Raw genomic sequence first — 18,603 nt, forward strand, 5'->3', positions numbered from 1 at the left:
AGGGGTAACGAAATACGAAAACCTGCCCAAAAAAATAATTTTTTACACTATCGACGAAAAGTTGAGGGGTAGCGAAGGCTACCCCTGCTAAAGGGCTAGGTCCGCCCCTGTTTGCAGTTGTGACCCACTTCCAAAAGAGGTGATTACGCCCTTGTTTATCACCTTTTGATTTGTGTGTCAACCTGAATTGCAGCTGTGATTCGTTTCCAAAGAGATGGTTACGGCTTTGACTTCAAATTTTGCTTTGTTTTTCAACCTGAACTGTATTTTTAAATGTCAACGTATAATAAGAACAATAAGAAAAAATAGAGGTTGAACCAAATTTTATATTATAGTCTTACAAACTATAAACATGCCGATGCGAAAGTTATTCTAGATATATAAAAAAATACATACCACGTTCTGTTATGCTCCTTTTTTAAAGTAACTCAACAATAATTCAGATAGCCCGATTGCAGCTTGTCATATATCATTTAACCTAATGCAAAGATAAGTGACTTATTAATAGTTTGCACACACAAATTTATCAAATGCACATCTCATAGATAACCAAAAACAAATATGTAGCTGAAGCACAAGATACTAACCACAAGCAACAATGCATAAAAGCAAATATATCCCAAAATGCATGTTCAACTCAAAAGGTGTAGAAAAGCCCAATGTGGTATGTATGCTCTTTTGCTTTAATATGAATCTGAAACTAAAGTCTATAATTTGAATTTTGTTTTAAAACTCTAGCCTTTTGACTTTAAATTTCAATACTTGCAGTCTCTTTATAGCCGAATTATTCACAAAATATAATACCTAGCTGTGTCATCAAAAGTGTTTGGATATGTAAATCATCCATTCTCTTGTAGATTTATTTTGTGTTAATTTGATTTCATAGGGACACGCTCATTTATCTATGTAAATTGCAAAATGCAACTAATACTAATATAAGCAATTCAACAACCAAAATTAATAAGCACATCAACAACAAAAACATACTGCTTAATGCAAACCAAATTAACAACAATCATGCCCGAAATTGAAAATACTTTGTAGACAGACACTGAACCTTGTCATACCTGAAAGTCCAATGCTCGATCAACAAATCGCAAAAGCTAGCTTCATGCCTTAAATAACCTGTAAATCACCCAAAGTAAAAATAATTTTTGAGACAAATATTGAACCCTAATGACTTTCTAATTACAACGTATAGATCTCAAGGCTAAATTCAGTATGCTTTTTATCACTTCTAAATGGTTCAGGCATTTCATCGAACACCTGGTGAGCAAACTCATATTTATAGGATCTTGATTAAAAGCCAAATTCAATTTCACCCACCCATATCCCTTACATCAATAGAAATGGATTGTTGTAGAATGGATTAATTTCAGTCTTGTTGTGATTCATCGCAACATTTGATTGAGTACATGAAGAATCAAGAATCGTTGTCTCTGGTGTTTGGTGGTTGTGCGCGGTGGTCGATGGTGCGAAGGTGGTGAAGAACAGTGGTGAATATTGGTGGTGAAGATTTATGGTGGTGTTGAAGAACGATGGTGAAGAAAAGGGAGGAGGGTATATATGTCTGCTGAACCATTCCTTGAGAATTTGGAGCTGAATGATTAAGAGCTGTGTTGAACCATTCAGATGTGTGATTTCAGGAGCCAAGCACCCTAACATCTGACCGAATCAGACTTGCCATCTGAATCATCCCCTTCAGAAGCATAACAAACAACCCCTAACTCAGATGCATGCGCACTTAATGGTATGTATGTGATGAAGTGGAATGTGTATATGGAAAGAATTGCATTGGAGATGGATACATGCAGGAAGCATACGGTTCACCAAGTGCATGCAAATGTATGTTTTAATGGGCCTCATAACAGAAAATCAAATGGTGATGTGAAAGAGAGAGAGGACGCATATGGAAATGATGGGTTGGAGTTAAAAAGAGGAGAGAGAGTGCACATGAGAAGAATGGATAAAAAGCTGATGTGATACTGATGACTATGATGCATGTTGTAAATGCAGGATCTTGCATTGAGGGTAGTCTTACTTCATTACAAAATTGACAATAAACCCAAAGATTAAGTTAGCAAATATCCATAATACTCATAACTTATTATACCAAAGAATAACTCATTTAAAACGATGTTTATTGGATTGGTAAAACTCGGGTGTTACAGCGGCAAGTAGACGCAAATTGGGTCGATTCTGGTTACATTTATTACGACACAGGAACTAAAAAGAAAACATTGGTCGGTACCCCGGGTGTTACGGCGGTGAGTAGATGCGAATTGGGTCAGTTTCGGTTACGTTCATTATAATGCTAAACTAAAAAATAATCAAAATATTGTATGGCGCGCCACAAGCTGGTGCTGCCACGTGGACCAATGATGTTTGTTACGGTTGTAGGACAAAAAGAAACAGCGATCGGTAAAACTCGAGTATTACGGCAGATAGTCGATCACAATTGGGTTGCTTCTCTTACATTCGTTACGATTTTGGAACGGAAATAAAAAAGAAGGATGATGTGTCAGAAGCTGGTGCCGCCACGTGGACTAATTACGGTCTTGCGGCACCAAGCTTCTCAAATGTAATATATAATAATAGATTAAATAAGCCTATTGTTATTTTTCAATGTTTATTAGTACAGTGTGGCTTATGTAAATATGTAACCCTAAATTATTGTACTTTGTAAACTATGTATACAGGTGAAACCCCAGTACGTGTAAAGATATTGTTACTTGTTAAATAGATTAAATAACCCTTAGAACATGTCAGCCTGTATATGTAGAAGAAGCAGTTTCTATTTTTGATAACTGTCTTCGAGGGCTATCAATAGTATTGTGGTTTATGAATGTCGTTTCTTTGGGGACTTTCAATGGGGCTGGCATCCTTCCAACACGTTTTATAGGTTTGGGTTTATGTTTAGCTGAAGATGTATCTACATATGCTTTTGTGGCATCGACGACACAACCTTGGAATGTGTAAGACCACATTCTTCGGGGTTGTGGTATTGATGAGTTTGACTATGATTATGGGTGTTCGATTGATCACTTACGCATGTCCTTTCAAGATTTGATCTTAGTGGTTTCTCTAACAAGGACACCCCCCAAGCCCGACATGTTTTGGCGAGTGCCCTGTTTAGTGAAATCGTCCAAAACTTGAGAGTAAAGTTAGATCTATCCAAAACTTTGACAGTATATGTTACCTTTAGAGTATCGGGCTAATACCTGAATTACATGAGACGAAACCTCTAATCTTCCTGGTTTAAGTCCCATTTATCGTGTCTAACTATTTTAATGTCTATATTTTGGTCCCCCATTTTAACAAGGTTTGTTTAGGCTGGTGTCTTATTGATTGATACAGTCTTACTAAATGTTGGTCTATAAGATTTTTGCTTTAGAGGTTATCATTCTGTTCACGAATAATCGTCTTTAGCATGGATATACCAACTATCTCTTGTTTAACCTTTTTAGTTACTTACCTATCCTGATTAAATATTCATGGTTTCAGGCTGCTCGTGTTGTTTTGAAGTATTGTAAGGCCACGATCCCGATGCCCTGCATTGGGTGTTGGATTTACTCATAAACACAGTTTTAAATATCAAAGTTAATTTAAACTTTTTGCGGAATATAAAAACACTAATCATTCATACATAATATTCAAGTATTGTCTTTAAACATACTCAAAACATCATAAATAAAACATCATAGTATTCCCTCTTCATTTGCCAGTGTCTTCAGTTCATGCCATGTGTCCCCTTCAAGCCAGCTGCTTTAACCTATTTGCCTGTGTGCATACTAAAAGTCAGCCACACTGAATGAATTCTAATTAATCAGGCAACATACATTACATTCACATACTTACATGTACGCATCCGAAGATGTATGCTACATGCTTAACCAGCTTACCTTTCCTTCATGCACACATACATATAGTTATACTTTCATACTTTATTGTTTTAACTTCCATATTACATACATAACTACCTCTACGTTTTTAAGAGGCTTTCGACATATAACCTCACATATGTTATAAGGGTTTAGTCCCTACCATCTCAGATATTATAAGGGTCTGGTCTTTATCCTCTCGGATATTATGAGGGTCTGGTCGCTGTCCTCTCATATATTATTAGGGTTTGGTCCCTACCATCTCAATATATTATTAGTGTCTGGTCCATTCTTTCCATACAACCATACAAACATTTCATATATTCATACATATATAACTATATCCTTATATCTTTTCAACATACATACACATTCACATATCATACACTTACTATATTTAGTAAGTGTATTAACCTATCACATAGAGTATTATGCACACAACTCCGAAAAACATAGCAGAGAAAAGGGGCTAGAAACTCACCCGGATCCTATTTCTCTGGGAGTTAACGGTTACACCTCTTTTCAGCTGGGCACGGCTAACCGTGTAACAAATTACAAACATCACTTAACTACTCCTAAGCAGGTCATATTTTTAGGTTAGCGAAACCCCTAACGAACGGGGGTTCAGGGGCAACGCCCCTGGTTGCGGGGTCATAGGGGTGGCAGCCTCTAGCAGTGTCCAAAGAGCAAAGCCCCTGATTGGGGTTACGCTGCCTATCAATAAGTCTTTATTAGAAACTCACTAGAAAAATTGACTTTTTAAATGCCTATCAATAAGTTCTCAAACGGATCGAATCGAGTTCTCAAACGAATCGAGTCGAGTTCTCAAACAAATCGAATCAAATTTTCTTCCAATCAAATCGAATTCTCATGAATTAGATTCAAAACTGGTTTTGTTTTCATGACTTTCAGCTATACTCGTTTCTTTCATCCCTTAAAGGCCCGTTTTACTACTACGAGTTCTGGGTCATAACAACTTCACCCTCTTGCTTTAACAGGGTCCGAACGTCACCCGTTCGTCCCAAATAGCACCCGTTAACTTGTTTATTATAAAGTTTATGTTTTTCTTACACTTTATGGTCCGATTTACTATCCTACTCAGTTTCATGGTAAACCGACCTCAAACACTTAGCCTTTTAATCACAACCATACCTGTCTGGATCCGATTTGCTTCAGATTTGAGTCAACACGTGATCTAGAGGTGTTTCTTATTGTTTGATGATACTTGAACACGAATTTGTCTCCTTTAGCTCGGATTTAGATCCGGGTTTGAAGGAGAGTGCTTGTGTGGTTTTTAGTGTGTATGGAGGCAAGGATGGTGAATATGAGGGTTTTATGGTTTTAGCGAGGTTTAAACGTGTTTAAATACCTCTAAGCCCATGTACCTTAAGTCTCATAACCATCCCTTAATCCATATTTTATTTTTCAAGCCAAACTCAACTTATTATTGTTCAACATAATTAAATAATAACATACAATTAATTAAATAATAGTCTTTTATTATTTATTTATAAAAGTAGGGTGTTACAAGTATTATGTCACTAGTTTATTTTCAAATCTTCTTCAAGAATTACCTGGCCCGTCTCTATTTTTCTAATGCAAACAAGAAAACTGTAGATGTGCATTTACATCAATGCTATTGAGTGGGGGGTAGAGATAAATGTTGACTTTCTGATTCAAGTTTTGTTTAACTGCGAGATACTCTTCTGCAAATTCAAAAAGGATGACATAGGAGAGAAGTATCATTTGTGGGCTGCCAGTTAGGCCAGTAAAAACGATTTGATTCTTGACAGTACAAAAGTCTTATCGGTATAAATAAGTTATCTATTAAATAATAATTTTTCTTTCTTATTTGTTTAGTTGTTTCTTTTTTCTGCCTGAGTTCATTTATAAAATTTATTTATAGGATATCCGTTATTATCTTGATGAAGGCTTGGGATTAATATTGAAGTTAAGAGACATGATTATTAGTTGGGTATAAGAAGAGTTTTAAACGTTTTTTAAACAACTTAATGATCAGCTGCTTTTGCTTTCTAAAAAAAAGGTCCCAGCTGATAAGGTTTATTAGTTGGGTACAAGAAGGCTTGTACTTGTGATAACCGAAGTATTTGTGTTCATAGAGCGAGACGCCGTTTCAGGAATTACCGAGGCAGAAACCGATTACTTTCTTTAAAATACCTTTTGTCCTTGCATTTATTTTCCAACCACTGTTAAATTTTGTTTGTTACTTTTATGTATATCGACTCTTCATTTGGTGGGTGATAGTTATAAATATTTTCAATATTGAAACACATAAGGCTTGATATGTTAAAAGTATTTATAAAATTACTAACTAAAATTACGCTAATCTAGACACTAAGTAATAATTCTAGACTCTTAACTTAACTAAAACTACTAACCGGCAAGTGAATCAGTCGACTCTAGTACAACTAAGTAAGTCCGGATATCGAACCCACGGGACTATTTAAATTACGTGAACTAGCTAAATTAGACATAACTACAGATACGACTATTTATTTATATTTGTTTTAAGGGGGTTTTTATTTAAAATACTAAATTTAAACTATCTTTATAAACTAAATAAGAAAACAAGTAATTTAAATGAAAGATAATTTAATTGCTTTTAAATCAGATGATAATGAAAAACTACCTATGCTAGAATCCCCTAAGTTTCAGTTGTTAATTAATCGGGAAAATATTTTGTTATGAAACTGAGATCATAAAATAGACACTTAAAAGAAAACCCGAACCAGACCCCTGATCCTTCTCAAGAAGACACATATGAGTTTCTAATAAGTTTTAACGCACACCAGTTTTGAATATTAAGTTTCCTTACGGTCACCTAATTAATTATGAACAAGTTCCTTTATAATAAAATCCTATCTTACAGCGCGGAAATCAAAGGCAGTTTAATAAATTCATTCAACATTAATAGACAAAGTTGAACAATCAAACATAGACAGACTCCTTACAAAGAATTAAATCTAGCAATCTAATCAACTAAGACATATCAAATAACCTATCACCTTACAATTTTTTAGGTTAGCAGCACGCTTTTATTTGTTTGGTTAATAATATTGTTTCTATGATCTTATTATAAATCAATCACAAACTAGTCAAGAACACACAATAAATAACAGAATCCTATCATATGAAACAATCACCAAATACTCTGTGAAACAATAAAATTCACTAAATAAAACTAAGCACACATATGCATCAAATAAATAATATTAAACTTTTTACTGGTTCATAAAACCATAACGAAAAGCAAATCCCAAATAAAATCAAACGTCAATCAAAGGTTCATCATAAACCTAAGCAGTGTAAGGGTTTAACCAACAACCATACTCAAGAACAAAAGAAAATAATTGGTTCAAACAATAAATTCATAATGAAGATAATAAATTCAAACGAATAATAAGGATGTTTGGATGAGTAGGTGTTGAACCCTAACGCTCTCTGCTCGAACCAAAGGCTTTCTCTTGTGACACTAACGTCAATAATGACGTGTTGATCCGTTCTTCACGTATGTAATAGAAAACATGAATGTTATGATAAACCTATAACTAAAACATACCTGTTACAGCAGAGAGAGTAGCCACGGCTGATGAGAATGCTCCAGACGACATGATAGTTAGCTTTGTCGAGTTCCCCTTTAGGATGTATATTAGTGATTGGGATTAGGTTTCTTGAGGAAACCGAATTATAAAGAGGGATGGAGGTCACGAATTTATTAATGTGAGGGTTAGGCTTTCTTATGATGTTAATATGGTTAATCAACAATTACCTAGCTAATTATTAATAAGGTATGATTCAGTTAATTTTGATATATTATTATATAAATGATAATGATGGCCATACATAAATACATATATCTATATATTTATTCTCACTTGATGATGTCCTCGTCTTCTGTCCTTTTTTATGATTGTTGCGCGGCTCCCCCTTTTAAACTTGTGTAGTTTTTTTTTCCTTTCTTGTTGAACGTCCATTCACCAAAAAGGCCGCCTCTTTGTATATTTTCTTGGACCTAAAATATGATTAGTGGACTCCCAACTAATTCCATTTTTCATGACCCATGTGTTTATTCGGTTAACTGGTTCGGTTAACCGGTTAGTAACTTGTTTTGAGATCAATAACATAAACCGGTTACTAACCAACGGTTAGGATCGGTTAGGATCCGACTGGTAGTAACCGGTTAGTTTTTTGGTTAGAAACCGGTTTCTGTGTGCACCTCTAGTCTCAAGTTTATTAAAAGCATTCAATGTTAGCTCATTATTTATCAGAACCTTAAAAACCCACATATGAGCCAACTAAGAATAATGTTAAAAATTTAGTTTAAAAGTATTTAAAAATGTAGAAAATATTTATATAATAATATGTATTTTTTAGACCATATCAAGACTCTATAAAGTTGTTTTGTATTTCTATTATATAGACTCAACAACCTAAAACCAAAAACTTAAAAGCATTAATTACAATTTAGCTTCCTTTAATTTTATTTTTTACTGATTTGAATTTGATTTACAACTGTAAAAAATAAGAAGTAACTTTTGGGGTGTATTTTGCATTTTTGCATAGCAGGGTCTCAACCTCAAACTGGTTCAATCAGACGGTTCAACAAAGGCCAGTCGTCTACCTGACCGGACCCTGCCCGTACTCTCTCTCCAACATCACTTACACCTTCAACCTCCGTGCCAGCTCATCATCCCCGGTCACCGGATATTAACAATTCCACAATTCAACCACCTCACACACGCATTACGAGTTCAAAATGGCGTCCGATGACGTATCAGTGGACGATAAGGTTAAGCGAACGCGAGATCTGCTATCCAGTTTCTATTCACAGGACGCTTCTCAGATTTCTCCTCCCGCCAATACTACTTCACGATTCGCCACACTTGATACCATCAATACGACGTCGTTCGATGCCGATCAGTACATGAATCTACTGGTAGTAACATCAGATCCCTAATTATTTTATTATTCCGTTAATTATTATTCTGCATCATCAATTGATAATCGAGGTTTTATGATTATTTAGTTAATTAGTGTGTTAGGTTATTACATTTGTGTTCCAGAGCCACAGTTTGTTATTTGAGTTAAGAGTTAAGGCCTAGTTATCAATAATGTGAAGTTAAATGGTTTACGAGTTAAATTAAGTCAGTAAATCACAATGCTTTATAATTAATGGATTAGTTAGGGTATGAGATGTATACAGATCATTAAGCTATTGAAGACGTGCTTAGGAATGTGCTATAGGTGAGTTTTCTGCTGAGGCGTGAATGCTGTTAGCTTCCTTAACAGACCTGGACCGGTAAAGTTGTTAATAGGATTCCATGGTTTGTTGCTAAGGGCTGTGTGATTTAATATAAGAGTTTTAAAGTGAAGTTAGCTATAGTAGTTCTTTTAGAAAGTATTAATACATCCTACATTATAAGTTTTAAGCGTTGAGGACAATTGGCGTTGAGTTAAACCTAAAACTGATCTTGTGAAGGCACTTTAGTATCGTTCCTGCGGTTAAGTTGAGTGCGCTTGTTGGCATATATATGATTGGCTGGGAACACTCGTAACTCAAGAGTGCAAAGCGGTAGTTAGTTAGAGAATCATGTACATATGTTGACGACTGAGTCACTGAGATGAGTGTCTGAACTGTATAAGAGTTGTAGAACCATGTGATTGTTCATTTAGAGAATCATGTACATATGTTGACGATGAGTGTGCCGTTGTGTGAACTGTAGAAGAGTTGTGGAACCATGTGATTTCTCATTTAGAGAATCATTTATGCATGAACAAAGATCCTTTACTAATGCTGGATGCTTATACAACATCCAAAAATATACCCGACTATAATGGTTTATATAGTAGGATTTGTAATTTGCCACGAGAAGATAGCGACTATGGTGAGGGTTATTTGTCTAATAATACAACTTGTCACAAATTAAATTATTGGAACATAGGGAGATAGCATGCAATAAACCTTGAAATAAAGACAACCCCTTACAAATGTCATTGATGTGTGCATGCACAATTGCACACACATAACAAGAGGAGAATGCATTTACATCAAAGTATACATGGAAACTGTGAAAACATAGCTCTTCATCTCTGCCTAGTAACAGGGCAGCAGTACCCATGGTAATTCATGATAGATTTGAATATCAAAGTTTCACTTTAACGTTTTCTCCTTAGATGGATGACAGTCCCATTTTTCTTACGTTCGAAGATTCTACTTGATTTGTTAAGCATGTGATTTAGTACCCTCCCTAGTGAAGGAATGACAGAAAATAATTTAAAAAAAAAGGATAGCTGAAAGTGGGGAAATTAGGGCTACTCACATTGATTTACAACCTAAAAAATGTGACTTTTTTTGGCCTAAAGCCTTACATGATTATGATTTTATAAAGTGCTGTTGGATTCTTGTGGTGTTATGAGATACCCAATCCATTCTATTTATTTTATGCTATAAGATATATATTATATTTTGATTTATACAGATAACTTAAGCCTATGAATATATATCATGAAAACAGGTGCTATCATTGTTTATGTTGCTTAAAAGATCAATATAAGTCATCAGAAATGCTCATTACCAATGTGAGCTCTTATGTCTCAAAAATACTAAACCTTTGATATTCAATAAAGTTCTGAAGAATTTTGGCTTTTTTATAAATAAATTTGGTTGCCTGCCATGCTGAAATGGAGGAAGAAGACTGTGTTAAACACAATCATTCTTATGTGGCATACATTTGATCTTCTGATGCAAGTTTGATGATGTTTCTTCCCCCTAATGTATCAGGTACGTAAGTCAAGTCTTGAGGGCCTCCTTCAGAGACATGTTGAAATGGCTGCTGAGATCAAGAATCTTGACACTGACTTGCAAATGTTAGTATATGAAAACTATAACAAGTTTATCAGTGCTACAGATACTATCAAAAGGTGAGACTGTTTTGGTAATTCTATATCCTCTATGAGATGCTAATGGAAGTTTCTCTTGACAACATTTCATGGAACTATTGTCATGTACGATGCGTGTTGTAACTTTATATATATTTTGTGCCAGAATGAAGAATAATATTGTTGGTATGGAAGTAAATATGGAGCAACTTCTTGATAAGGTATTCTGGCAAAAAATTAAATCTTTTATTCATGTTGACTTTGTTATCAAGGGAAATTTAAATTTGAATGGAGTTTCGAAATTTACCTTTCCCCATTATTACTTTTGTCAGATAATGTCAGTACAGTCAAGAAGCGATGGGGTTAACAGTTTGCTCTTTGAAAAGAGAGAACATATAGAGAAATTGCATCGCACTCGTAATCTATTGCGTAAAGTTCAGGTATCAAAATAATAAAAAAAATCATGTATTAATTTATAATCATTCATTTTTCGTGTCACCTATACGACTTTGTTTTTATGTAAAATCCTATAAGTTATGCAAATTATGGTTTTTGACCTTGTCAATTTACATACATGTCTTCTTTGTTAAACAGTTTATATATGATCTTCCTACCACACTCCAAAAGTGTATAAAATCTGAAGCATATAGTGACGCAGTGAGGTTCTACACTGGAGCAATGCCGATATTTAAGGTGAATTTACTAGTTGCTTAATTATTATAATAACCTGTTGTGTTCTGTTTGTTTCACATGAGACCTCACTTCTGCTCTACCAATATTCATTTATTTTATGTTGCCTTTTATCTTGAATTTAATCAGGCATACGGGGACTCCTCATTCAAGGACTGTAAGAAAGCATCTGAAGAACTAATGACAGTTATTATTAACAAACTCGAGGTACATTCTTTGATAAATAGTATCGTTATAGAAATGCAAACTGATGAAAACTTTTCAAGTGTAATATATATACATAAAGATTTCACTTTGCGGAAATTTTCTTTCAGGATAAGGTTTCTTCCGACTCTGAATCAATACAAGCAAGAGCAGAGGCTGTAATGCTTCTTAAGCAGTTAGATTTTCCGGTTTGTGACTCTGATTTTAACAGCACATTTAATATTGAATTTGTCTTTCAATGTTTATTAGCGTTTATTGTGTGGACTTGGTTTGGAGATGAATCTAATTTATACATCATGATGTGCTAAGTGCATTTAATTATAAGCTGAAACATGCAATGCATGTTAAGGAAACATGGAAAGTAAGACGGCTAGAATTTTGCATTTCATTTGCCCTCTTGTATATACTTGAACTAGTTTCATAGCCAGATGATATATTCCTATTAATTTATTATTTTCCATAAAACAGTCATTGTTTATAAAATGGTTTGATATTTTCACTTTGTTTTTCTTTATACTTCTAGCGCATATACCTTGGGCTGGTAATACATGCTGGATATCTATTGATAAAAATGAAAAAAACCAAAGAAGAAATAAATATATGATTTCACAGGATACAAATTATGCTTATTTGTATATTTAATACTAGATTTTATCCCCCGTATTACGGGGGTTGTTTTACATTATTCATTTTTAATATTTATATATGTTTATTTGGATTTTAATTTTATTTATTGTAAGAAAGTTAATAATTAACATACTTGAGGTTTGATGATGAAATTGTTTCACAAATAAGTGATATGTTATAATCCGATTTAAAAGTTATCTGGGTTTGGTGATACCCATTACCCGTTTATTTTCTTTATTATAAAATTGTTTCTTAATTTTAAATAATATATTTTTTAAATAAAATAGGATATTAATTTTTAGTATATCTCTATTTTATAGGATTTTCATATCAAATATTTGATTAGATTAATTTTTAATATAATGAGATTTTATAACCCGTTTAAGAGCTATCTTGGTTTGGTGAGACTTTTACCTGTGAATTCGGGTTAAATGCGTGAGAAGCCTTCATTTACAAATAAAGCAATATGATGGCTTGAGAGAATGGTTGTTTTACATTTTTCATTTTTAATATTTATTTTTTGGATTTTAATTTTCTTTATTGTAGGAAAGTTAATAATATACTTAGGGTTTGATAATGAAAAGGTTTCATAAATAAATGATATGCTATAACTTGTTTAAAAGTTATCTGGATTTGTTGACCCATGACCAACTTATGTTTTTTACTATAAAATTGTTTATTAATTATAAATAATATCTTTTTTCTTTTTAAATTGGATATTAAATTTTAGTATATCCCTATTTTATAGGATTTTCATATCAAATAATTGGTAAGATTAATTTTTAATTTAATGAGATTTTATAACCCGTTTAACAGCTATCTGGTTTTGGTAAGATCCATACCCATCAATTTGGGTTAAATCAATGAGAGACCTCCATTTAAAAATCAAGCAATCTGGTGGCTTCCATAAAAGGGGGGAGCGACCACATCGCGACACGTAGGATTTTAGGGTTTTCGTTTATATATATTATAGATATCATTGTCAGGAAAGGAAAGAATGTTTTTCAAATAATTATAAATCACTTTTTAGGATGATTTCAAACATATTTTGAAGTTCTACAAACATGAATTTTGTAAATATTTAATAACTTATGCCTGTTTGCTTTTGGGTTTGTACTGTTGCAGGAGCAACCAAATCCAAAATTTTTATTTTAAAAATATACTGAGAAATGATTTTTATATTCACTACCTATGTGGCTATGTTTCTTCACTTTGTTAGGTTGAAAACTTGAAATCAAAGCTGCTTGAAAAGTTAGAACAGTTTCTTGAGGAACTTGATCTCTCTAAAGACATAAGTGCGGATTCTGCAAATCCTCGTGAATCCATCAATGAAGGAATAGAATCTGATTCCATCCCTCCTCATCCTGAGGTAATTTCCAAGATGATAATCTCTCATGGCTTTTAGTTATGTTTCCAGTTTAAACACACAATATGTGTTTTCTTTAATATTACATATATTATGCTGTTCCTTTGATTGCTATTATTGCTCTTAGTTGTCACTTGATCATTCTGCTATCTAAAATCTTGACTAGGTTCCTACGCGTGAATTTGTGGAAGCTGTTCATGCTTATCATGTAATTTTCCCTGATTCAGAGCAGCATCTGGTCAAACTTATGCATGATTTGACCACAAGGTATGCATGTGCATCTTGATATGTGAATGTATCTCCTAGTTAGTTCCAGTAGCCACTTCTGATCGGATTTTGCTGTTAAAATCTAACGTGCGTTTTCATTTTTAGGCACTTTGAAGCTGCCAAACAACAAATACAAGAACAGATCTCTTCAGCAAAGCTTTCGAACCGACTTCGTAAGTAATATCTCAACTAATGATATCCACTTTATTAAAGACCAAGCCATATACCTTTTCGGTCATACTTTGTTGCTCGATTTCCACACCCTAAAACAGTTAAGAAACAAAGAAAAAGACCAAAATTAATCTTTGTACCTTCTAAGCGACAGGCTGTTCCTGTTCTTAGATTGCGGGGAATGTTAAATTAGTTATATGATTATCATATCTACACGATATCCCAAGTGTAACATTTTCTCTATATATAGAGGCCCTATGCAACACTGTAATACACAGTCAATATACAATTACTCTTCCTGGTTTAAGTTCCATTTATCATGTCTGACTAATTTAATGTCGTCACTTTGGTCCTTTTTACAGGGTTTATTTGGACTGATGTCTTATTGATTGATGAAGTCTTACCAGAGGCTGGTCTACAAGATTTTGCTTTAGAGGTTATCATTCTCTTCACTAATAAGTGTCTTTAGCGTCATATGCCAACTTATGTCTTATCTAACCTTTTTAGTTACTTATCGTAATTAAATGTTCATGGTTTCAGGCTGCTCGTGTTGTTGTGAAGCAATATGTCACTAGTTTATTTTCAAATCTTCTTCAAGAAATATCTGGTTCGTCTCTCTTTTTCTAATGCAAACAACAAACCTATAGATGTGCATTTACATGAATGCTATTTCGTAGGGTAGAGATAAATGCTGATTTTCTGATTCAAATTTTGTTTGTCAGACACTCTTCTGCAAATTCAAAAGGATGGCACAGGAGAGGAGTATCCTCTGCGAGCTGCCCTTGAAGCCAGTAAAAATGCTTTGATTCAAGGCAGTATAAAAGTCTTATCGGTATAAATAAGTTATCAGTTAAATGCTATTATTATTTTTTTTAGTTTCTTATTGGTTTCTTTTTTCTACTTGAGCTCATTTATAAAACTTATTTTACAGGATACTCGTTATCTTCTTGATGAAGACTTGGGATTAATATTGAAGTTAAGAGACATGATTATTAATTGGGTACAAGAAGGGTTTCAGACCTTCTTTAATCAACTTAATGATCAGCTACTTTTACTTTCTGGAAAAAATGTCCCAACTGATAAGGTTTCTTCTGGGCTTGTGCTTGTGATAACCGAACTATCTGTGTTCATTGAACGAGATGCCATTTCAAGAATTATCGAGGTAAGAACCGATTCCATAAAGAACTTTTTGTCCTTGCATTTGTTTTCCAGCTACTGTTAAAATTTTGTTTGGTATGTTTCAGGAAATCGGCTCTTCATTGTTGGGTGGTAGTTATGAGTATGGTGGTTCTGCTTTTGTTCCTGCTGAAATCCGTCACACCTTTAGATCAGCTGGAGAAAAGTTCTTGCAGCGTGTATGTGTCTTGTGTTCATTATTTCATATATTGTATGTTATCGTGTTTTATATATTAAGTGGAGTTTTTTTTACAGTATGTTAGTATGAGAACCCAAAGAATTTCTGTTCTTCTGAGGAAGAGGCTAACAACACCAAATTGGGTCAAGGTTTGCATTGTTTCTCCCAAGTCATTGTCTTCCACATGAACTGAGTTACTTTGGTTGTGATTTGATATTTATTATATTTATTACTGACAAATATCTTTTATTTCTTAGCATAAAGAACCGAGAGAAGTTCATATGTTCGTTGATTTGTTTCTTCAAGAGGTATGGAGCCATAAATCTTCACTTGGTCATTAATATTTTTTATGTATAGCACATCTGAAAAGGTGTAATGTTATTTATAAGCATGTCAAAATTAATTGAAACTGATGAAAGTTTGAGTTCTTTATTTCGCAACAGTTGGGAGCGGTAGGAAGTGAAGTGAAACAAATATTACCTCAAGGACTTACCCGTAGACATTCTCGCACTGAGAGCAATGGAAGTACAAGCTCTTCACGCAACACTACATTAAGAGACAATCGTTCAAACACCAACAGGGCCCGCAGCCAGCTTCTGGAAACCCATCTGGCAAAATTGTTTAAACAAAAAATGGAAATCTTCACAAAAGTTGAACATACACAGGTGTCTGATTCTTTTCTTTTTCATTCTATTCTAAATAGGTTACAAATAGTAATTGTAGGTGTTATATCATATATGTTTATTAATAAGAGAGCTTTCGGTTGCAGGAATCTGTTATGATGACCATTGTAAAACGCTGTCTCAAAAGTATGCAAGAGTTTGTTAGGTTGCATACGTTTAATCGGAGTGGATTTCAGCAAATTCAGTTGGATATGCAGTACCTGAGAATCACACTCAAAGACAGTACGGATGATGAAGCTGCTGTTGAATTCCTTCTTGATGAGGTAATCAGATAATCTTTACGGGTCAGGTGGGTTGGGTATCGGGTCATTTTTAGTATGGGTAAAAACGGGCTGGGTTGACCCTCAAAACACTTATCCGCTCTTTTTAGTCGATATAAATAAGTAATGCCAATTATATTATGATTAAAAAAGCATTTATGCTACAAGAATAATCATTGAACAGGTGATAGTTGCTGCTGCTGAACGATGTGTTGATCCTAGTCCTCTAGAACCGGCAATCCTAGACAGACTTGTACAAGCGAAATTGGCTAAGACCGTGGACCAAGGACCGGCCGCTTCTTAGTAAACAGGGCTGAACCGCTGTCCATTTAACAGTCGCATAAATGGGTCAGGTCATCTCACATCATGGATCATGTTATGATCCGATTTTAAAAGAAAAAAAAGAAGTGCATGGTTGGCTGTTTGCATATTTGTTGTATTATTGTGTTGCGTATAAATTTTCTTTAACCAGAGGAAAGACCCTTAGAAATATTTGTGAATTCTTATTCTATAGACGTTAAAAAAGAGAATCTACATGGAGAAAAGATGCTGAATAAAGTGCCAACAACTTCATTTGTTTTACCACCACAATCCGTTAAAAATCTTTTAACATAGTAAAATCAGACATACACATCGATTACTAACACTCAGAAATTCATCTAATAGTAACGAAGTTCCGTTAGTGTTTCCTTTAGTCACTCATCACCAAAGTTTCAATATAGTTTCATCTTATGATTTTTTTTTGGATGTGTAAACTTTTCAAAACTAAGTTATCTAAATTAAAAATATATGAAACTTGATTCCTAGTCAACTTCTTAAAATAATAAGCAATAAACAGACTACTCAAGATTATCTTAATAAAAGCTCGATTTGAGCTAAGTTTAAGGGTGCTTGGGATTTTTTATTTTTACCTCCTAACTTTTATGGAGAAGTCATAAGTTATAAATATGTGACTTATTAACATTTCTTTTTACATAATAAGGAAACCCACACACTTCTTTTTAACTTCATAAGTTACACTTGTCTAATTTGTAGCTTATTTATTAAACGAATTTTTATATCGAGTTTGACTTGTATAAATATAATAATTTTAATTATTAAACTTGGAATTTCCACAATTTATTTTCAAGCCATCCAAAGAAAGAGAATTGTCGGTCCATCTTAAAATTAAATTTTTTAAATTAAAAAAAAAATAAAACCTAAAATAAAATTATTTTTGTTAAAATCAAAATTCATTCATAAATTTATAGCTCTACAATGAAAATGAATAAAAGGACCATAAACACAAAATAAATTAATAAAAAAATGCGTCTACGGAATCGCTAGCTTCGGAATCGTCACATTGAATCGAAACCATTAGAATGATGGGATGATTTTTTAGAGCTTCACGCTGCTAAGACTAAATCCCAGTATTTGGTAAGAGATTTTATTACTCGTGAAAGGTCTCGGTAATTGTATGATACTTCGTTTGTTCGTCAAGCGCGCAGTTGTAGAGTTTGTTGAATATGATAATCTTGAATTTCAAATCCATTCACTTTGAAGTGATCTGGTGTACCTTGCGAAGGACTCGGAGTAAAGTTTTGTTGGAATGCTGCTAAAACAACTGTCCAAAATTCATTTAAGACCAGCATGCCATCCGACACATCTATAAAAGTTATGGCCAATCATTTCTTCACGGTGTATATATAGGGTATTTGATTTGAATTTATTAATTTAATTAGAAAAAAGGTGGGCGTTGAACAATCAAATAAACGTTGCAAACTTTCAAGATCTTCGGGTTAATCATGTTGTTTGGTGTGAATTTCTCTGTATCACATAGGACGTGGTGGTGTTCCCGTCGATACCAAACCCATCACAGCTCTCAGTGTGGTTTTGAATAGTTTGACATTGCAAAATTTTCTTTTTTTAAAAAATTGAAAAAATTAGTAAAATCTAAGAAAAATAATTTTTGTATAGTGAAAAATGCCAAAAATAAATAATAAAAAAATTTAAGTTACAAATAATAATAATAATCAAATAGAATACGAAGGGAGGAGCAGCAGCTGTCTTCGCCTGCTGCGTTTAGCTGGAAATGCATACATAATCGCCGCTCGAGATCACTTCCCGCCAAACTTCTCCTTCACTAATTCCCGCCTTTTAGTCATCTTATTATTATTTTTACGCTCTAAACCCACACTCAACAACACACACTCACTGTATT

The 18,603-nt window shown here is 33.7% G+C and overlaps 1 protein-coding gene across 1 annotated transcript; it reads left to right on the plus strand.

The window, feature by feature from the left end:
• The first annotated feature begins 8,601 nt into the window (after positions 1 to 8,601).
• On the plus strand, positions 8,602 to 16,766 carry LOC143549126 (vacuolar protein sorting-associated protein 51 homolog). The gene is made up of 20 exons (XM_077040113.1): positions 8,602 to 8,838; positions 10,684 to 10,823; positions 10,948 to 11,002; positions 11,114 to 11,221; positions 11,376 to 11,474; positions 11,601 to 11,678; positions 11,786 to 11,863; positions 13,522 to 13,671; positions 13,835 to 13,935; positions 14,041 to 14,108; positions 14,469 to 14,542; positions 14,647 to 14,713; positions 14,829 to 14,938; positions 15,038 to 15,268; positions 15,351 to 15,461; positions 15,538 to 15,609; positions 15,718 to 15,768; positions 15,904 to 16,125; positions 16,230 to 16,406; positions 16,588 to 16,766. The coding sequence occupies exons 1-20, from the start codon at positions 8,659 to 8,661 to the stop codon at positions 16,705 to 16,707; spliced, it is 2,292 nt and encodes a 763-aa protein (XP_076896228.1). The 5' UTR covers positions 8,602 to 8,658; the 3' UTR covers positions 16,708 to 16,766.
• Positions 16,767 to 18,603: the final 1,837 nt, after the last annotated feature.

The sequence above is a fragment of the Bidens hawaiensis genome, unplaced genomic scaffold (genome assembly GCF_021521415.1).
Source record: "Bidens hawaiensis isolate Kalapana, Puna unplaced genomic scaffold, B.hawaiensis_p1.1 tig00015443_1, whole genome shotgun sequence".
In the NCBI taxonomy this organism is placed as follows: domain Eukaryota; kingdom Viridiplantae; phylum Streptophyta; class Magnoliopsida; order Asterales; family Asteraceae; genus Bidens; species Bidens hawaiensis.

Coding starts and splice junctions, on each gene's coding strand:
- LOC143549126 (XM_077040113.1), top strand. CDS start 8,659: ATGGCGTCCGATGACGTATCAGTGGACGATAAGGTTAAGCGAACGCGA. Junction 10,824..10,947: donor GCTACAGATACTATCAAAAG/GTGAGACTGTTT, acceptor ATTTTGTGCCAG/AATGAAGAATAATATTGTTG. Junction 11,864..13,521: donor TTAAGCAGTTAGATTTTCCG/GTTTGTGACTCT, acceptor TCACTTTGTTAG/GTTGAAAACTTGAAATCAAA.